At 40.2% G+C, this 23060-nt stretch overlaps 1 protein-coding gene across 4 annotated transcripts in view; it reads right to left on the reverse strand.

Moving 5' to 3' along the window:
- Window positions 1–15050: 15050 nt before the first annotated feature.
- LOC140494672 (GRAM domain-containing protein 2B) overlaps window positions 15051–23060 on the reverse strand; it is a 95407-nt gene continuing 87397 nt past the window's right edge. For all 4 annotated transcript variants that reach the window (XM_072594116.1, XM_072594117.1, XM_072594118.1 and 1 more), the window contains one exon: window positions 15051–18195. In XM_072594116.1, coding sequence (XP_072450217.1) covers window positions 18180–18195 — 16 coding nt within the window. In that variant the 3' untranslated portion in view covers window positions 15051–18179. The remainder of the gene's footprint in view (window positions 18196–23060) is intronic.

Raw genomic sequence — 23060 nt, forward strand, 5'->3', positions numbered from 1 at the left:
GTCACACAGAGAAGATTAATGCGCTTCTGCATTGAGATTATGAAATGCACTGCACAGCACTCTGCACTTCACATGAAGTGAAGCTTTAAAATGTAGTTAATTTAATCAGAGGAAACTCTAACCTAATAAGAATAGGAGGAGAAACTGTTTCTGCTCGAATCTAGAATGCTAAAGTCATCTCACAATAGGAAATGGATCTCAGTATTAATGTAATCATATAGATCTCTACCTATTATTGCAAGAGAAATGGCTTCTGCATGAATATATTGAAACAGCCCTACAGCAAATCCATAAGAAAACATATCAAAAGAGCTTCAGCAAATGTTGTTGTAACAAGAGCCTCGACATCTATTAGCACCATTTTTAACCCAGAGCCACTTTGCTAAAGGATAGGATAATAAGAATGGCAGTAGTCATTCTGCTTTTTGAGACTGTTAAGCCGTTCCAAAAGTTAATGACTGAATAGTATCTCAATTCCAATTAGTCACTTTACATTCTATGATCTGGGTAAAAACAATGACTGCAGATGCTGGAAACCAGATTTTGGAGTAGAGTGGTGCTAGAAAAGCACAGCAATTCAGGCAGCATCCGAGGAGCAGGAAAATCGACGTTTCAGGCAAAAGCCTTCATTAGGAATACAGGCAGAGTGCCTGAAGGGTGGAGAGATAAAAGAGAGGAGGGTGGGGGTGGGGAGAAAGTAGCATAGAGTATAATAGGTGAGTGAGGGTGCTAGAAAAGCACAGCAATTCAGGCAGCATCCGAGGAGCAGGAAAATCGACGTTTCGGGCAAAAGCCTTCATTAGGAATACAGGCAGAGAGCCTGAAGGGTGGAGAGATAAATGAGAGGAGGGTGGGGTTGGGAAGAAAGTAGTATAGAGTATAATAGGTGAGTGAGGGTGGGGATGAAAGTGATAGGTCAGGGAGGAGGGTGGAGTGGATAGGTGGAAAGGAAGATAGGCCGGTAGGACAAGTTATGGGGACGGTGCTGAGCTGGAAGTTTGGAACTGGGATGAGGTGGGGGAAGGGGAAATGAGGAAACTGGTGAAGTCCACCTTGATGCCCTGGAGTTGAAGTGTTCCGAGGCGGAAGATGAGGCGTTCTTCCTCCAGGCATCGAATGGTGAAGGAGGCGGTGAAGGAGGCTCAGGACCTCCATGTCCTTAGCTGAGTGGGAGGGGGAGTTGAAATGTTGGGCCACAGAGCAGTGTTGTTGATCTGGAAGACTTTGCAAACTCAAACATCTTGTAGAAAATGCACTAGAGGTATTATTATGGATAAAAATTAAGAGCACCCAAATTCTATATCACCGTACATGACATTATATGCATTGAGGGATCACTTCTGCCTGATCACAGATGTACTAATTCTTTTTCATTTATTTCGTATGAATGGACAGAAGATAAAGAATTTTCCATGAATGCTGAGCTTGTTTAAGGCAGTGACTCTGATTGCTAAATCTAAACACTCTTTAAACTTCACCAGCGAAAATGAGCCACTTATACATGCAAGTACAGAAACCTATCAGGACCGTAGAAAGAGATGAAATGTGGTTGAGGAGGTTCAAAAATGGAGTTTCAGGGAAGGTGGACACATATTTGGGCACCACAGCACATTTAAGAACTTTGGAGAAGAAGTGAATGTTGGAGGTGGTCCATTAGTTTGTAAGGATAGAGGGGCCAAGGGCTGTGTTTTTATAAAGAGGGGTGTTGATAACAAATTTGAAGAAGAGCAGATAGTTCCTGAGGGAAGGGAATAGTTGATAATTTATCAACTCACACAGGAGCTAGGAAGGGAGGTTAGGCATCCAGTAATTTGAATTAATAAGACTGCAATAGCATTCAGAAATTGCCTTAACTGCTAAGTGCATTCAACATTTTCTGTTTTTATTTTGGATTTCCAACATCTACAGTAATTTGCTTTTGCTGCTGAATTTTATTTGATTAGCTGCAATGACTCTAGGCATTAAACCAAACTAATGGAAACAATATCTATAAATGGATTCAATACTTAAATGTGCCTTCAATTTGGTGCCTTTCCAAACTGAAAAGGACAATAAGCAGATAAATGTATACATAAAAAGAAAAAAAGGAACCTTACACTAAAATTATGGCTGTTCTGCCTTGACATTTGATTCAAATGATTCTTCAAAGCCCATTCCTTTAAGTTATCCTCAAGAGTGAATGACATAAACAAAAGATTGTGGACAAGAATGATCACAAAGACTGGAGACTTGTTTAAATTACTGAAATTTTACCATGAAGATCTCAACATTAAAAAATAGTGCTATTCCATAATTTAGAAATTCTGATTCCTTTTGTTGATGCTTTACTTCCAGACGTTTATTACCATAACGCAGAAGGCCTTTCTCTATAATCAACTTTCTAATGAAGGCTTAAATGTAGACAAAAAGAGATTCTCAGAATAATGAGCAAACAGCTGGACAAGACTGCTGGTTGGCTTCCTCTGAAAAACTCCTTGTAGGGCAACTTATTCCTGAAAAACCAATGAAGATTATCTTTTCTCTAAGATGCTTTGAAAAATCCGTGTTTTGTTTAGGAACATGACCAAATATGGGAGCACACGTTCAACTGACTATCTCTTGTCATGAATCTTGTCATTCTGTATGCTTTAACGAAAATAGAAAGGAGGTTGCCAAGTCTTGTCACTCATGACAGTGTTTGGTTATGTCATTTATTTGGTCAGGTAATATACCTTTGAGGCCGTAGAGAGGATACATCCTGAACTATGCACACTCACTGAAGGAGCTGTGCTGTCAAAGGACTTCGCTCTTAAAGTCAATTTATATAATACCCGTGCATATTATCTTTGAGTATTTGCGAGATGTCAAAGTGTGATTTATGCTGAGACTTTGATGCAGTGTAGTGTGGCAAACAGGTCCCAAGTCTATCTCAGCCAGAGCGAGGACTGCATCCTGCACTGTTGGTATTATTCAAAAGCAAAAAATACCCATTTATGCAGCACGCCCCCCACCCCCAAACAAGTTCTACATGATGGATCTTAAGTTCTTCCTGAGATTTGTTTCTATGTTTCCTTTAAAAGCAGTCGAAATAACATTCCAATCTTTGCAAATGTGTGTAAATCTGCTCTCCTAGAGTCTGGAGTCAATGAACAAACTCAACTAAACGCTGACTGTAGGCCAAGATCAAATTGTTAAAGTGATCTACATATGCATTTTAAGCAACAAGCTTAGGGTCTTCTGCAGTTAATTTAACACTTTTGGATCAGAAAACAATTGTAGAACAGCATTACAGTATTATAAAGAATGCCAATACTTTTTTTTATTGTACTTCTCTGGCCCAACTAGATGCCCCATATTGTCTATCTTTGGATCTACTTACCTATATGAGCAAGGGCTTTTCAAGTATGAATTTCATCAAAAGCCAGGTGAATGTAAAAGTTAACATAAAGCAAAGGATTACAGATATTTGAAATCTGATCAAAATCAAAAAGTGCTGAAGATACTCTGCAGGTATGTCAGCATCTGTGAAGAGTGAAACAGAGTTCACGTTCAGAGCCCAAGAAGTGTTCCGAGTATGTGTTCTCTCCACAGATCCTGCTAGACCTGCTGAATTTCTCCAGCACTTTCTGATGAAAGTTAACTTTCATGTTTGATTAGATTAGATTACTTTACAGTGTGGAAACAGGCCCTTCGGCCCAACAAGTCCACACCACACCCGCCGAAGCGCAACCCACCCATACCCCTACATCTATCCCTTACCTAACACTACAGGCAATTTAGCATGGCCAATTCACCTGACCTGCACATTTTTGGACTGTGGGAGGAAACTGGAGCACCCGTAGGAAACCCACACAGACACGGGGAGAACATGCAAACTCCACACAGAGAGTCGCCTGAGGCGGGAATTAAACCCGGATCTCTGGCGCTGTGAGGCAGCAGTGCTAACCACTGTGCCACCGTGCCACCCACCATTTGAAAATAAAAACGACAGCACATTGTTCAGATTTCAAACAACTCTCCAAAGAAGTTTACCTTCAGAGCTTGTAAGAGGTACTCATTTTTATTTATAGAAGTTAATGTTAAATAAATAGCTTGTTTTATTATTTTTTAACATTTTCAACATGAGAAAGCATCATTAAATTAATATCTTTTTGTCAAAAACTTTAAAAATATTTATTTATCAACAACATTTTTGTTTGACAGTAAATATCTTTATGAATGCCACAATAAAATGGTGTTGCATAGAAATCCATAAATGTGTCACTGACTGTTTTTAATTCTATTGCTGTTTGACTAATTGGTGGTATTTAAAACATTGTGTTTTTGGATAAATTTTGTTTTCAAGTGACTCCTCTTGTCATTAATATTATGGACCCTGAAACATCCTTTACCAATGTAGGGCAACACCACTTCCTGTCCCAAGCACAACTGCCTAGCACTACATGAGCTTTTTGGGAGAACATAGGCACCATTCCCAAACCTGTAATTCCTACTGGAAACTTGTTTAAGACCAGGCCTCTGTGTATCCATGTCCTAGAGGAACTTCTTGCTGTTCCATACAACTACCTGAGATAGAATGATAAAACAAGGAACTGTGGATGTTGGAGGTCTGAAACACACAAAAACAGAAAGTGAGTGATTGAGCATGCCTGGTAACATCTGTGGAGAGAAAACAGAGTTAATGTTTCGAGTCCAGTGATCCTTCTTCAGAAGAAATTTCTGTTTCTGTGTGTACCTTAGACAGTAGGCTGAAGACGTAGGCTGTTATACTGTCAGAGCTCATAGACCTACCTACCTACTCATTCTAAGTCCCAAGTTCAGTGATAACATGTTGATTATCTTGTCTAAAAAAGATAAAACAGGCCAATAAAGATTCAAAGGAATTTTTCTTTTATTCTTTCATGCATGTTGGGCATCACTGTCAAGGCCAGTACAGTGCTTGTTGATACAGTAATCGCTAATTGACCTTGACTGAATGGCTTGGTACAGCACTACAGAAGGTGGCTATAGGTCAACCACACTACTAAGGGTCTGGAGTCACATGTAAGCCAAAATAGGTAAGATTAGCAGATTTTCTTCTCATAGGGATGTTAGTGAAACAGTTTTACAACAGTTTTTGTACTGGTGAAGATTACTAAAATTAGCTCAGTTTGCAATCTTTCTAAGTTATAAATCTCTGATCAAGAGCAATTAATAGGAAATTGATTTTGAAACAACTGGTAACAAACAATTGGCTTCGTGTTGGTTACGTTCTGCAATCAGGTTCTTGTCTACCTTTCAGATTTCTTCTTCCACATGGTGCCATTGAAAGCATGAAGAACCTGGGAACGAACCCAAATCTAGTCAGTCAGGCTTAATTGAGCCATTGAGACTGCTGTCTTAGTTTCATTTGAGAATAGTGAGCTCTGTATGCATTAACAACTATCAGATGCTCTCACTGTTTCAAATGTTTGGATACTAACAATCTGACTTGCCTGCTTACTCAAACATTCCAGAGAGTGGGCGTTCCACCAGAAACCCATTGGCACTGATAATGGAGCTGGGGGCAAATAAATAAATAAATAAATAACAACTGGGAACAATATTAGAAAATATATCAATGTTTACTATTATTCAGCTGGCAGGGTGCATATTCTGGTTAGTTCCTGGTGTCAAATGTGTAAATACAATCCAAGACTCAGGCAATGGCAAGCAGAAGACCTAGGCTACATTGCTTCTGTGAATGCTGACTCATAACTGCGTTTAGTTAGTTAATGGAAGACTGCGATTCTAATAATTTGCCCACCTGAATATAGAACATAGAACATAGAACATAGAACAATACAGCGCAGTACAGGCCCTTCGGCCCTCGATGTTGCGCCGATCAAAGCCCACCTAACCTACACTAACCCACTATCCTCCATATACCTATCCAATGCCCGCTTAAATACCCATAAAGAGGGAGAGTCCACTACTGCTACTGGCAGGGCATTCCATGATCTTACGACTCGCTGAGTGAAGAACCTACCCCTAACATCAGTCCTATATCTACCCCCCCTTAATTTAAAGCTATGCCCCCTTGTAATAGCTGACTCCATACGCGGAAAAAGGTTCTCACTGTCAACCCTATCTAACCCCCTAATCATCTTGTACACCTCTATCAAATCACCCCTAAACCTTCTTTTCTCCAAAGAAAACAACCCCAAGTGCCTCAGCCTTTCCTCATAGGATCTTCCTACCATACCAGGCAACATCCTGGTAAACCTCCTCTGCACCCGTTCCAGTGCCTCCACATCCTTCCTATAGTATGGCGACCAAAACTGCACACAATATTCCAGAAGCGGCCGCACCAGAGTCTTATACAACTGCAGCATGACCTCAGGACTCCGGAACTCAATTCCTCTACCAATAAAAGCCAGTACGCCATATGCCTTCTTCACTGCACTATTTACCTGGGTGGCAACTTTCAGAGATCTGTGTACATGGACACCAAGATCCCTCTGCTCTTCCACACTACCAAGTAGTCTACCATTAGCCCAGTAATCCATCTTTTTATTACTCTTACCAAAGTGAATCACTTCACACTTAGCTACATTGAACTCCATTTGCCACCTTTCTGCCCAGCTCTGCAGCTTCTCTATATCCCGCTGTAACCTGCCATATCCTTCCTCACTGTCTACAACTCCTCCGACTTTCGTATCATCCGCAAACTTGCTCACCCAACCTTCTAACCCTTCCTCCAGGTCATTTATAAAAATGACAAACAGCAATGGTCCCAAAACAGATCCTTGCGGAACACCACTAGTGACGGCACTCCAAGATGAATCTTTGCCATCAACTACTACCCTCTGTCTTCTTCCAGAGAGCCAATTCCTAATCCAAACCTCCAACTCACCCTCAATGCCATATCTCTGTATTTTCTGCAGTAGCCTACCATGGGGGACCTTATCAAACGCCTTACTAAAATCCATATATACTACATCTACCGCTTTCCCCTCATCTACCTCCTTCGTCACCTTCTCAAAGAATTCAATAAGGTTTGTGAGGCACGACCTGCCCTTCACAAAACCATGCTGACTATCCTTGATCACATCATTCTTATCCAGATGTGCATAAATCCTATCCCTTATAATTCTCTCTAAGACTTTGCCCACAACAGAAGTGAGACTCACTGGCCTATAGTTACTAGGATTATCCCTACTCCCCTTCTTGAACAAGGGAACCACGTTTGCTAGCCTCCAGTCCTCTGGCACTACTCCTGTAGACAAAGAGGACACAAAAATCAAGGCCAATGGCTCTGCAATCTCCTCCCTTGCTTCCCAGAGAATCCTAGGATAAATGCAATCAGGCCCAGGGGACTTATCTATTTTCACCCTTGCCAGAATTTCCAACACCTCTTCTCTACATATCTCAAAGCCATCCATTCTACTTATTCGTGCCTCAGTATTCATATCGACAACAATGTCCTGTTCCTGAGTGAATACTGACGAAAAGTATTCATTCAGCACCTCCCCAATCTCTTCAGCCTCCACACGCAACTTCCCATTACTATCCTTGATTGGACCTATTCCTTCCCTAGTCATTCTTTTATTCCTAACATACCTATAGAAAGCCTTAGGGTTTTCCCTAATCCTACCAACTAAGGACCTTTCATGTCCCCTCCTTGCTGCTCTTAGCTCTCTCTTCAGGTCCTTCCGGGCTACCTTATAACTCTCAATCGCCCCTATTGAACCTTCACGCCTCATCTTTACAAAGGCCGCCCTCTTCCATTTAACAAGGGATTCCAACTCCTTATTAAACCACGGCTCCTTCACACGACCCTTTCCTCCCTGCCTGATAGGTACGTACTTATCAAGGACACTCAATAGTTGCTCCTTGAACAAGTTCCACATATCAATTACGCTCTTGCCTTGGAATCTACTTTTCCAATCCACACATCCTAAGTCATGCCTCAACGCATCATAATTTCCCTGCCCCCAGCTATAACTCTTGCCCTGTAGTACACACTTATCCCTCTCCATCACTAGAGTAAAAATCACCGAATTGTGGTCACTGTCCCCAAAGTGCTCACCTACCTCTAGTTCTAATACCTGGCCTGGTTCGTTACCCAGAACCAAATCCAGTATGGCCTCACCTCTTGTTGGCTTATCTACATATTGTGTCAGGAAACTCTCCTGCACACATTGCACAAACACTGACCCATCTAACGAACTTGAGCTATAGCTTTCCCAATCAATATCAGGAAAGTTAAAGTCTCCCATAACAATCACCCTATTACTGTCACTCTTCTCCTGAATCATCTTCGCAATCCTTTCTTCAACGATTCTAGGACTATTAGGAGGCCTGTAAAAGACTCCTAACAGGGTGACCTCACCTCTCCTATTCCTAACCTCAACCCAAACTACCTCAGATGGCAAATCTTCATCCATCTTCCTTTCCACCGCTGTAATACTATCTTTGACAAGCAAAGCCACACCCCCCCCTCTTTTACCCCCACCTCTGACCCTACTAAAACATTTAAACCCTGGAACCTGCAACAGCCAATCCTGTCCCTGATCTAGCCATGTCTCCGTAATAGCCACAACATCGAAGTCCCAGGTACCAACCCACGCTGCGAGTTCACCTACCTTATTTCGTATACTTCTGGCATTAAAGTATACACACTTCAAGCCACTCTTCTGTTTACAGGCACGATCCTTTAAGATTGATACCATATTCCTACCCTCCCTACACTCCAGGTCCTGCACCCTAAAGTTACAGTCTGGGTTCCCATGCCCCTGCAGAGTTAGTTTAAACCCCCCCCAAGAGCACTAGCAAACCTCCCCCCAAGGATACTGGTGCCCCTCAGGTTCAGGTGCAGACCATCCTGTCTATAGAGGTCCCACCTTCCCCAGAAAGAACCCCAGTTATCCAAATACCGAAATCCCTCCCTCCTGCACCATCCCTGTAGCCACGCATTTAACTCTTCTCTCTCCCTATTCCTCGACTCTCTATCACGTGGCACGGGTAACAAACCAGAGACAACAACTCTGTTCGTTCTAACTCTGAGCTTCCAACCTAGCTCCCTAAAAGCCTGTCTAACATCCTCAGCACTCCTACCTATGTCATTGGTGCCAATATGGACCACGACTTCAGGCTGCTCCCCCTCCCCCTTAAGGACCCGGAAAACACGATCAGAGACACGATCAGAGACATCACGTACCCTTGCACCTGGGAGGCAACATACCAATGCAGAACACAATGGTAAGTAAATAATACCTTTTGTGTGTATCAGCAATTCTGCTGAATTGTTCTGAATTAGTAACATCTAATAAAATATAATTGAAGTGCACATGATGACAGAAGTTACTTATGAGAAAGTGAGGATTGCAGATGCTGGAGAGTTAGAGTCAAAAAATGTTGATGCTAGAAACTAATTTCGTACAATTTATTACTGATTTTAAAATAGTCCATCTTTCATAATTTTCTGCTCCTCAGCTTTTTTAACTTCTTTAGCCTACATTCCTTCTAAGTAAATTTAATTTTCCTTGTTCCCCTTCACTTACTCACAAGTCCAATATTCTGTTGGAACGTAGTGAGGGGGAGGTGACTTGGCACTGGATTAGCCATTCTGTCTATCACCCGCTCCCTTTAGGTGAGACTCACTTCTGGGAGAGCAGGATGTGCTTAATTGCCAAAGACAACTCTCAGACAAACCAACAGGAATAAGAAATGATCTTGAATTTATGAGAGGAATTCTATGTCCTCAGACGAGTGCTTCCCAAGCCTTTTCCCTCCCAGACCCCATTTCAAAGCTAATACGTTGTTGCAAGCCTCAGTGAGACATGTCAGAGTGGGAGGGCAATTCCCTGGTGGTCAGTGCTTCCTCAATGCTTGCAATCCCAAAATTTCAGCTCACTTTGGGAAGCCCTTCTTTAGACTCTGTAAACCATAAAACAACAGGCCAAAGATAAAACGATGGACTGGGTGACATGGGCTATGGCGAGGTTGTGGCACTATGAGGCGTGAAATACAATGACACCTACCTCAATGTAGCGAGCAATTTGCTGCATCTTTGCTGAATGGTAAGGCAAGCAGTAGCAAGTTGCTTGTCAAACACCCTATTAGTGCCACAAATTGTCTCAATAACATTGAACTTGCTATCTTACTAGATCAAATCAATGTTGTGAATTCTTGACTTGGAAACCAGAGCAGGTGCCTAGTAACTACAGCTTACCAATGGTTTCAAAGGAACAGCATGTTGTACACAGGGCATCAACATCTCAATGCATACTACATGGGTACTATCCCATGTCCACGGAGATTGGCATCCGACATGTCATAGCCTCTACAAACCCTCATGGCACATCTCCAATCCACTTACAGGATGCTTCTGCACTTAACAGCTGTCCCTCAGTTCATGGTACAACTTATCTCCATAATGCTGCTGCAAGGGCACTGTGTACTCAGGGACATACACCCAGGTCATGGCCTGAACCGGGCTGTATTTCCAGCATGTTCACATGCTGTCATAGCACTCACTGACTCTGAGCTTACCTGGATACCAGTCAATTCTGGGATATCTTGGCAGTGGTGTCCAGTTATTTGGATGAGAATTGGATGAGAGGGGCACCATAAGGTTGAGGTGGATTGTTCCTGAGGCGAGTTTGATAAGCTATGGGGAGAAAACGTGCTGGGCTTCAAGGCTTAAAACTCTCCAGAAAACTAGTATAATTCACATTTAGCTTAAAAGACACAGCCTCTTCATCTTCCTTGCTACAAACTAACTCTTGGTTTAAACATTACAGTTCGGATTTTCTGCATCAGCTATCCTGACACAAAATGGAAACATGTTCCACTCTCCCTACATAGTTATTGCTTTTCCACCAAATGGTCAGAAAGTCAGAAACTGAGATGTGGAATTTCCTTATATGTGATTCCAATGTGTGTAAGGAGAACTGAAGCAGAAAGTTATGATCTATTCCTAAATTCAAGTAATTTTATCCAGACTTATTAACTTCTCTTTAAAATTGTTTGAAGGTAGATACCTCAATCCCACAATTCTCCAAATTAACACAACTTTATGATTATTGTTTTGTTTTATATATATGTGTGTGTGTGTAAATATATATATATATTTATGTCCATCTCCATTTTACTTTTTGAATTTGTTTTATGTATTACAGACACCAAAGGGATAAAATCCCTTTGACAAATTAATGGGTGACTTCTTGTTTCCATCCATAATTAATAAGCTACTAATTGAAATGTGATCTTTGGAAGCATTAGGGTCAGAATCTTCTTACGCTGCAATCTTCTTTCCACTTAGAAACAATTAAGGTACTGACCTGATTCCAATGTTCATGTGGCTTTGAAACCTGTCATTTCTACAACTGCAAATTCATTAATAGTGGTGAAAATGTGCTTTCATGTGTTTTCGATTAGAAAAGAATTTTGCCCCATAACTTCCCTCTGTCCATAATGTAACTGAATCTCTTATGTTTTGAGAAATGAAACAAACACACTTTCTTCATAAATATTTAAAAGCAAATGGCAAATGCAAAAGTAAGAGACTAGAATTGCTGCGGCAAGTAACTCACCACCTGACTCCCCAAAGCTTCTCTACCATCTACAGGGCACCAATCAGGTGTCTGATGGAACATCCCCCATTTGCCCAGGTGAGTGCAGTTCTGACAAGATTCAAAAAGCTGGACACCATCCAGGACAAAGTAGCTTGCTTGATTGGCCCCACATCCACAAATATTCAAGCTCTCTACCTCTGATGGTCAGTTGCAGCAATGTATTCTGCAGAAATTCACCAAGGTTCCTTCCAAACCCACAGCTACTATCACGTAGAAAGGTAAGGGCTGCAAATACATAGGAAGTACCACCACCTGCAAGATCCTGCCAGGCCACTCACCATCCTGACGTATTACTAGATGGCTGTTCCTTCAGCATTGTTGGGTCAAATGCCTAGAACTTTTTCCCTAATGACATTGTGGGTCTACCTACACCAGATTGATTGCAGTGGTTCAAGAAGGCAGCTCTCCACCACCTTCTCAAGGCCAACCAGAAACAGACAATAAATGTTGGCCCAACCAGTGATGCCCACATCCTGTGAGTGAATAACAAAAATATATATACTGCAGACATTGGAGATCTGAAATAAAATTAAGAAGTTTGAGAGTAATTCAGAAGGTCTGGAACTCAGGTGATTTCCGAAAAATAGTCATTGGTCTTGAACTGTTAACTCTTTTGCTCTCTATCGGTGCCAGTATCATAAGGATTCCCAGCATGAAACTGAGTGGACATAATTTATAAAAATATAACTGGGTTATGTTAAAGAAATAACTTATCAGTGCTACTGTATGCTATTGTTGAATCATTACTTTTACAAGTACAGCTGTGGGAAGTAATTGTTGCTCTCACTTGATGGAGTAATGCACTATGTTCAGGGATCATGATCATCACTCTGACAATCAAGCTTTGCATAAGCACTATTTTGGAATCCAGCAGCCGTCATAAGGATCTAGTAGCAGTACTGGGCAATACCTACATTATAAAGTCAACAGGAGATTATTTTGTCATTGGACAATAATCTGACAGCTAATATTGCTTTGTCTTGAATGAACCTTCTTCATTTAGGTCGGTCATGAGCCAGAGTCTTCCCATCCCACATATGCTTGATCTCTTCAAGGATGCTTTGAGGACATCCCTAAAGCATTTGCACTGTCTATCTGGGAGTCTCCTGCCATAACTGTGTTCTGAGTTATACAGTTACTTTAGAAGTCTTATGTCAGGCATACAAACAATATGCTGTGTTGAGCATATTGCTGGTTTGACTGATTAGTATTTTGATATTGGGCAAGTTGCTTTGGGAGAGGTAGAGCTGTTTACCTGCATTTCTTGCCAATGGATTTAGAGACTATTTCAAAGGCACCACAGCCTGTAGTTTTCCACATCTCCTCACCTTCCACCCAACTAATCTCTGGCTACAGCGCATTATCCTCCGCCGTTTCCAACACCTACAATCAGACCCCACCACCAGAGATATATTTCCCTCCCCACCCCTACTTGCATTCCACACAGACCATTCTCTCTGTGGCTCCCTCATTAGGTCCACACACCCCCACCAACCCACTCTCCACTCCCAGCACTTTCCCTTGCCACCACAGGAGATGTAAAACCTCCCGCCTCACCTCCGTCCAAGACCCCAAAGGATCATTTCACATCCAGCTGAGATTTTCTTGCACATCCACCCACCTCATCGACAATGTCCTTTGCGCTTAATATGATTTCCTCTACATCGGGGAGACAGGACACCAACTGGCAGAGCATTTGAGGGAACATCTCAGGGGCACATGCATCAAGCAACAACACCACCCTGTTGCCGACCACTTCAACTGCCCTCCCAATTCCCCAAGGACATGTAAGTCCTGTGCCTCATTCACTGCCAAATCCTAGCCACCCGACGCCTGAAGGAAGAATGCCTCATTTTCCGTCTTGAGACCCTTCAACCATGTGGCATCAACATTGACTTCACCAGTTTACAGGAATATGATTTCTGATGAAGGGCTCTTGCCCGAAATGTCGATTCTCCTGCTCCTCGGATGCAGCCTGACCTGCTATGCTTTTCCAGCACCACCCTCTTGATTCGGATCTCTAGCATCTGCAGTCCTCACTTTCTCCTTAGAGGAATATGGGTCAAATGCTGGAAAATGGGGCTAGGTCAGATTGGGATGTCTGATCAGCGTGGACAAGCTGGACTGAAAGGTCTGTTTCCGTGATATATGATTCTGACTATAGGGTGACACAACACTTAATGATAAGGTCCTAGGGAGTGTTGCTGAACAAAGAGACCTTGGAGTGCAGGTTCATAGCTCCTTGAAAGTGGAGTCCCAGGTAGATAGGATAGTGAAGAAGGCATTTGGTATGCTTTCCTTTATTGGTCAGAGTATTGAGTACAGAAGTTGGGAGGTCATGTTGCAGCTGCACAGGACATTGATTCGGCCACTTTTGGAATATTGCGTGCAATTCTGGTCTCCTTCCTATCGGAAAGATGTTGTGAAACTTGAAAGGGTTCAGAAAAGATTTACAAGGATGTTGCCAGGGTTGGAGAATTTGAGCTATACGGAGAGGCTGCACAGGCTGTAGCTGTTTTCCCTGGAGTGTTAGAGACTGAGGGGTGACCTTATAGAGATTTACAAAATTATGAGGGGCATTGATAGGATAAATAGACAAAGTCTTTTCCCTGGGGTCGGGGAGTCCAGAACTAGAGGACATGGGTTAGGGTGAGAGGGGAAAGATATAAAAGAGACCGAAGAGTATGGAATGAGCTGCCAGAGGAAGTGGTGGGGGGTTGGTACAATTGTAACATTTAAGAGGCATTTGGATGCATATATAAATAGGAAGGGTTTGGAGGGATATGGGTGCTGGCAGGTGGGACTAGATTGGGTTGGGATATCTGGTCGGCATGGACGGGTTGAACCGAAGGGTCCGTTTCCATGGTGTACATCTATGACTCTATGACACATTCCATGTGTGACTTTATTTTAAAAATGGGGAGCATCATTTAAGCAGAACTTAAATCTCTATGAATTGATGATATTGGAAGTAAGTTGAAACATTGTTCATGATTTGAAAATTTATCTAAACCATTTTCGATGTCATAATATTGTTTTTGCTTTCATCATGTGCAATATGCAATTATGTTAAAGAAATTCCACAGATTTACAGGACTACATTTCAGTGACTGACCACCCAGTTAACCAAAATTTTAAAAATTTATCAAGCAAAATTTCATTCTGGGAAATTGTCCAATAGAATCGTCAGAGCTGAAAATGTGTTGCTGCAAAAGTGCAGCAGGACAGGCAGCATCCAAGGAGCAGGAGAATCGATGTTTCGGGCATGAGCCCTTCTTGAGCCCAATTAATTGGTTGATGGACCTTTTCCAAACTAAGTCTAAGATTGAGAAAGCATACAATTGGCTTTATTGGGAACTGGGTAAAACTATTACAAATTGGAGTAGGGAGACTAGAGTAAGACAGTGCAGTCCTGCCATCTTGGTCATATCAATGTAGAAAAGCAGATGCAATAAAAAGAAAACAACAGCAAACAATTTATAATTTTATTTATATTTTAGTTTACAAAAATCCATTTCACAGAAATGGCATGCAGATTAGTGCAGATTTAATACAATCATTCCAACATTCCTCTTCAAACAAAACAAGAGAATCTCATTACTCAAATGTATTAAAATAGCGATAGTGTACTCTTACTAGCATAAACACAAATATAATGGACAAGTTTTACTTTGGGAAAACAACTAGTTTTTAAATCTTCACATTTTCTTGATCATTCCAATAACTTTCCTGAGACATGTTGAGTGTACAGAATTGGTGTAACATTAATAATTTGAAATCAAGTAAAGAGACAGGTTTCTTATGTTATCTGCATCTTTCTAGCCGGTGAAAATGGTCCAGAAAGAGAGAGAAGATTGCTTAATTGTTTTAACGAGAATCTGGGTAATTTCTCAGATAAGATCAGATTTATAGATTCAGCCTCCACACACAAACTGTATTCTTTATGTCACATCATCACTGCTGATCTGTAGTGGGAAATTGTTCCCCATTATTCCCGAACACAACTCCTACTTTGTGTTGCGTTCTTCAGACTTTCCCTCCTTTTGAATCTTTGGCTTGTAAATTAATAGTTTTAAAAATCAATCTTTAGAGATTTATTGCCTGTCATGTGCCTTTAGGACAGAGGGCAAATCAGAAATACAAACAACAATGTGGTCTTTCTACAAACTCAAAAAGGAGAAAAAACATCTAGCTCTTTTTGAGAAAGCATGCTGTGAACATAGTTGTCATTTAAAATAATTCTAATGAAAATATGTCACATCAGCACAATTCTTCTTACAGACACTAATGTTGAGACACTTCCTAAAGTCATCTGTTCTATATATTTTCCTGCTTCATTAGTCCATGGGAGAAACTAAAATGATTAAATGGCACGTGGGAATAAGCTGTGTGACTATTCCACACAAAAGGTTCAGATGATTCTGACCATCTTTGATCGGAATGAAATCAAATCTACCATATCCTTTGACACTGACCCCTAAACACCAGGCCAGGTTGCTTTGTCTTTATGAAATAAAGACAAATAGAGACAGAAAAAATTATGGCAATGTGTGCCGAATCGTGACGAAAATACAAATAAAATGAACAATCTCAATATGGTTATGGACACTTGTTAAAATAAGTACAAAATAATAAAATTCTGAACATTTCAGTATACAAATAATTACAATATGCTGCAAAATGCAAGTCTCTTTAGTTTAGAATTAAAATGAAAGATCCACTACACCTGACAATGTAATAAATTCAATAGATAATATGCTGAGTTCATTAAACTCTCAATTATTTACATGCCACGAGTTATAAATAAAAGCAAAATAAATTATGATGAAAGTATATAGCAAATTAGACTGCATTTTGCAAAGTTAGATACAAATAATTAATTAGAAAATGACTTACTACTGAGAACAAATCATCTCAGGTAAAGATGAACACACTGTATAATTCCACAAATTGTTGTTTTTATACTTTGGATTTGGATTTCATTGCTGCTTCTGGTTTGGGTTTGACTATAGATTTAGATTTCCTGTTGTAAAAATGTTTTGATTTAGATAATTACAGACAATGTGTCCTCACTGTGACTGGGAGTGTGTGGATGTTAGAATGCTTAGCTTCTACAAGTAGCAGCCCAATGTCTATGTCACTCTAAAGTGGAAGTAAAGGTTTACCTCCTATGTATGTTATCACCCATAAGAGAATGTATTGTGGATACATTTTAGGAACAAATGTACATTAAAAAAAAGACCAAAATACTGTGGATGCTGGAAACCAGAAATAACAAAATGCTATAAATATCCAACAGTTCTGGCAGTAAGAGTTAATGCCTCAAGCTGAATTTGACTCAGCTTTAGAATTGAATGAAGGTATAAATGTGATGACATGGATAGGTGGCAGTGAAGAATAAAAAGGTAAGGATTGGGTTAGGGCAAGAGTGGAAGGGGAAGAAGGAAGAAATAAAATGACAACAGAACAAAAGGTAAAAAAGAGAGGAGCGGAAATGACAGTAGTAAGAAATAAAGCATGTGGTTGGGTTTAAAAGTCTACAACCCATGGCAGAAGTGAGGCCTGAGTGGCTGCTATAGAATGTTGATGTCCAAGTGAGTGTTCAACATAAATAGCAAACTTAATACAGGGTAGGTCTTAAGTGTATAATATTGCAGTGTAAAGATAAATAAAATGTAGAATGGCCTGTTTCAAAGAAACAAACCATAAAGCTCAACTCAAAGACTTTATTTTTGTGATCACATTTCTGAATGAAGACAGTGCTGAATATACACTTTCCTATGTTGGAAAAAAATGTAACAGTTTCTTGTTTACACCTACACAGTCATTTGCTTCCAGCTATAAGTTATTCATTTTTTAAAAACATTTTATTCACTGCAGGGATAGAGTATTGCACAAATTACCCTGTCAAAACAACATCAAGTCAGAATAAACGGAGTCAGCTCTCATTAATCCTACACAAATTCCAATTATACCATTCTGCAGACATTAATCTTCAAGACCAACTTACAGAATGTCTAACGTTTAAGCTTGAAAAGTAACTCAGACTGTCGTCTGCCTTGTACTAATACCATCCGATCATGCCATGTCATGGACTGTTTCTTCATACAACAGGGTATCTAAACATGGTTCATAGCATGAAATTTTCAAAACGATGATTGGTAGTTTCCAATCAAAAGTTTCAAGCTTACTTTCAATGCTTGCTAGTTCACTAGATCATCTTACAATTAGCAGTTGATCTCCTGAGAAGCAAATCAGTGATAAATCCTGAGTTTACTGGCTTGTGCAACTTAAGAACATTGTACCATTTTCAAATTTTTACATCTTGCTAGAATCAGTACTTGCTACAAAATAACCAAATTTCTGACAAGTGCCCCCCTCTTTATAAGGAGGGCACCTCCAAAACATTTAATTTACAACAGACTAAAAAGAGTTTAGACTATTACTCTTTTTTTGACAGTCAACAAAAACACATCATCCCCTGGTGCCTGAAGGTTTCGTGTGAACCAGTGAAAATAACGTGATCCTGTTGTAGAGTCAACAAACAGATCAGAGTCCTTGGACATGTGGATGATACTGCTCACGGTCAGTCTTCAAGCTTCATGTTTTTCTATATCTACAAAAAGGAAAAATACACCAGTAAATAAAAACGGAAAAAACTGTGGTGTTGGAAATCAGAAACAAAAACAGAAATTGCTGGAAAAGCTCAGCAGGTCTGGCAGTATCTGTGGAGAGAAATCAGAGTTAATGTTTCGTAACTCTGCTTTCTCTCCACAAATGTTGCCAAACCTCCTGAGCTTTTCCAGTAATTTCTGTTATTGTTGTTGTTGAAGATACATCAGTGATCACCAAGTCAGATACAGAGAACTTCTTTAATCTTTTAACACTGTAATCGGACTACAGTCTGGTACCTAAAACAAATTTTTAAAATGCTGATTGGTGTATGTCAACCATTTGAAATTCAGCTCCCAAAAATATTTTTGTGCTACACCAAGTAAGAATAACATTATATTTTGTCTAGACACTGGTTTGATCTTTTTTCTTCCTCTTCATTCTTTCATGGGATGTGGGTGTAATTGATAAGGATTTGCTACCCATCCCTAATTGCCCTGATCAGAATGAATATCTAGGACATTTCACAGTTAAAATTCAACTACATTGCTGTGAATCTAGAGTCATGTGTAAGTTGGATCAAGTAAAGATGGCCAATTTCCTTCCCTACAGGATATTACTGAATCAGATGTGTTCTTTATCACGCCCCCCCCCCCCATAATCGATAGCAATTTCATGGCACCATTTTGGAGACTAGCTTCACATTCAAAATCTTTGAGTGTTAAACTGAAATTCCAGGAGCTGCCATCTTTGGATTTGAACCCACCTCCTACAGTACTACTCTAGACAGTAGCCGAGTGTCATTACCACTGTATCACCTCCTGCAGGTGTTAAAATAATTGGCATGCCATAAAAAATGCTGCTATGAGTCACATGGCTGTCCCTGTCAATTCAAAAGAGAATCATTTAGAATTCAATTATCCCTTTGGACAACACAATGGTTTTTCTTTTACTGGTGTGTGAAATCAATACTTTTGAGACAACAAGCAGTAAACTAGAAGAAACCACCACGGGGATTTCCAGCAGAGCTGACTTTGTTTCATGAGACAACATATCATCAAAAGTTATCATAGCAGCCACTTGATCTCTATATAATTGTGAAGCTCCATTTTAAAATCAGAACTCCTCAGAAAGGTCTGAGGCAACAATCTCAAAATAGAGACATCTCAGCTCAAAAGAAGAATATGTTTGCTCAGGGTCAACTACAGTTCTTTCACAAGAGTTGAGGCAACCTGCAAATATATAAGAAACCTCTCTCCCTCTCAGTCTCAGTCTCAGTCTCTCCAACTGCTGTGTCTACCAATGCAAGCACCCTCCATCTATTCAGAAGTACAGAAGACTTTGCAGTTGCTAGATCTGTCTTTCATGGATTAACTTTATCATTTCAACAAGAAGGAACCGGAGCAATGGGCCCCAGTGGTATACCAAAGACATTCTGCTCAAGAAGCCAGTCTTTTGACTTATCTGTATTTGCTTTCATCTTTGTACCCAAAATTTGTTAATTGGATTTAACTCTTATATTCTTGAAGAATATTCGATCGCTTGCAACAAACTAACCCTTAACTTGTTTAAATAAATCGTGACTGCTGGTCTACTTTAACTCAAATGATACAAGTCTTTTTAAAAAAAAGGGCTAAACAAGCTTTATTAACCCACAGTTCTTGTGACTACGTGGAACAGCATATTTTCATTAAATTGAAGACAGTTCAGGACTGGAGGTTGAGTTATAAGGAAAGGCTAAGAGTTTTTCCATTGGAGTGTAGGAGGTTGAAGAGTGACCTTATAGACGTTTACAAAATCATAAGGGGCATAGAGAAGGTGAGTAGCAAAGGTCTTTTCCCTAGGGTAGGAGAGTCCAAAACTAGGCTGCATCTTTTTTAAGGGGAGAGGAGAAAGATTTAAAAGGGACCAGAGGGGCAAACCTTTACAAACTACCTTCTGTTTGAATGTGGAATGACCTGCCAGAGGAAGTGGTGGATGGAGGTACAGTTTATGTGAGTGAGGCCCCTTTCGGTCATGGCTGACCATGGGCTGCATCCTCGTTGTTCTGGCTTTCTGCTTCCCTGAAACAACATCGCTTGTGACTGAAGAGACCAATGCTGCAGTGACAGTCCTGGTCGCTGAGGACACATCTGTATGTGGTCGTTGATCTGCTAGAACCGCTGCACTCCCTCCTTCGTGCCTGTTTGTCTGCTGCAGCACTCATCAGTTGCAACATTTAAAAGACATTTGGACAGGTACATGAACAGGAAAGATTTAGAGAGATATGGGCAGGCAAGAGAGACTAGTTTAGTTTGGGAAACTTGGTTAGTATTGACAAGTTGGACCGAAGACTCAGTTTCCCTGCTGTATACTCTATGAGATTATAAGACAGTACGTATACAAAATATAAACTCACTTGTACGGGAGTTCTGGAGAAAAGTATTATAATGTTTACCATCTTGGCTATGCACATTTGCTTCCAGTCAATGATTCATATTTTTAAACTTTATTCTATTTTCAGCTGCGCACATCATATTTCCAAAGAATGATCATTTTGTAATGGTATTTCATTTATCAACCACAGTTCCATATTTTCTGGACCAAAAGAAACACTGATACCGTAAATCAGAAACAAAAACAGAAGCTGCAGAAAAGCGCAACAGGTCTGGCAGCATCTGTGAAAAGAAGTCAAAGTTAATGTTGCGGATCCGGTGACAATTTCTCAAAATATTGAGGACCTGAAACTTTGACTTATCTTCACAGAAGTTGCCAGAGGTGTTGAGCTTTTCCAGCAACTTCTGTTTTTGTTTCATATTTTCTGAAGCTGAAATGACTGCAGAAGAAAATGCCTTGCACTTAAACTTTAAAATAAAACCAAATTTAAAAAAAAAGCGACGGTAGGTTTTAATCTTAAATAGAAAGCTTCAAATGCATCACCTGCATCTGGACTTAAGAAATACAAGTCTGTCTTCAGTAATTTGCTTTGCATTGTTGTTTTGGAAAAGGGAATATTTTTAAATTCCATACTGCTGGTCAAAAATAGTAAAGAATTGTCATTCATTTGTGACAAACTGTTAGCTATTCAGGGCATTGGTGTATTTTTAATATAGAGTGATGGATAGAGACCAAATTATTTTTGTTTAAACTGGAAGACATCGGAGTTTTTAGTTTTCATCCCAAGACACAGAGGTGGTTTAAAGAGGAGGTGGGGCAAAGTGGAGTGAAGATGAGGAGAGAACACTGCAGGGTGGGTGGTGTTGTGGATATAATAAAGCAAGAAATAAATGGGATTACTTTTCTTATAAAATCACTCAGGAGTATTTCAGGAGGAGGATTGTAAGTCAGTGGAAATATCCATAAGCCCCTTCACTTAGTGAGGACTGTGTATGCATGTTTGCGGCAAGTTCAAAAACAAACTGAAAACCCATTAAAGCATTAGCATGAAGGCGTCCAATGTTTAAATAATAACAAGAGGTAACAGAGTATTTTCTGCACATTACAGGGGGTTTGGTGGAAAGCTAGCAGGTCTTTGTTATGTTGTAGGTTTCATCCTGAAAAATAATAACTGACTCCATCAGGAAAATTAGACTGGAAGAGTTTGAATATATTAATATTTAGGAAGTTGAGAACCTATTTTATGCTCATGTAGTTGCAGATTTGCAAAAGAAACACTCAATAGAGGATGGCAGATTATTTGAAAGATTTCCTATTCCCACAGTCCATTCTCTTGTGGGCAAAGCAGGAAATTGGCAATAAAGTCTATAACCTTAAATGGACACGAAGTCACAAAAAGATTTCCAAGATTAACATAAGTGAATATGAAAGATTTCAATCAACTCTGGTTAGGGTCCGAGCTGTAACAACACCAACATTAATAAGCAGAGAAAGCAAAATTTATATAACAAGTCTGTTTGCATTCTTGGTGTCACATTGATCCAGAGATGAATTTCTGAACTCATATTTCAGCCATAACTAGAACCATGTATTCCATCACATCACTCAACTTCTCCCAGTCTCTGCACATCAGCTACAACCCTCATTTATGCCTTAATTACCACCTGAGATGTAAATATTCCAGTACATTCTGGTCTTCACCATCCCAGCATTATAACCTGCGTGAATCGAAGGTCACCGCTGCTCACACCTCTACTTCCAGCAAAACCCATCAGTCCTGCGTTTGCTCCTGATCATGCATAATCTTGATTTTAAAATTCTTATCCTTTCAGTCAACTCCCTCAATGATCACACCTTCTTCATTTCTGTAATCTCCTCCAGTTCCACAACCTTCTGAGATATCATCGAATATACAGATTTCAATCACTCCTGCTTGTTGGCATTTCTTTTAGTTGCCAAAGACACCCAAGCTTTGGAATTCCCTCTCTACAATTCTCACTTTTCACCTTCCTCCTTAAAGACAATCTTTTGATTAAGATTTTGGTGATTTGGTATCATACTAATTTTATACTCTTCCGAGGAAGTGCCTCAGGATGTTTCATTATGATGCAGATATGCAAATACTAATGCTGAGGTAGGCTTCTCTCAATGCAAATGTCATATATTCTCAGAACACCACTGAGATACATCCTGCTATGATAGGGCATTGACTGCATCTGCTTTAGTTCAACTTGTCATTTGTCAGCTCAAAAAAAAAGGTGCCACAGAAGGCTGCTGAAAATGTGAGATGATAACAGTGTTCCTTGAGTAATGAGATATAAACATAGAAGCAATCGAAAGCAGGGTGAACTCAGTAATCAGTGGGACATGATAGCCTACTGGTATTGCCACTGGACAATTGATCGAGACACCCAGATAATGGTCTGGGGACCTGGGCTCAAATCCTGTCATGGCAGATGGTAGAATCTGAACTCAATAAAAAGCTGGAATTAA

Source organism: Chiloscyllium punctatum, chromosome 24 (assembly GCF_047496795.1).
Source record: "Chiloscyllium punctatum isolate Juve2018m chromosome 24, sChiPun1.3, whole genome shotgun sequence".
In the NCBI taxonomy this organism is placed as follows: Eukaryota; Metazoa; Chordata; class Chondrichthyes; order Orectolobiformes; family Hemiscylliidae; genus Chiloscyllium; species Chiloscyllium punctatum.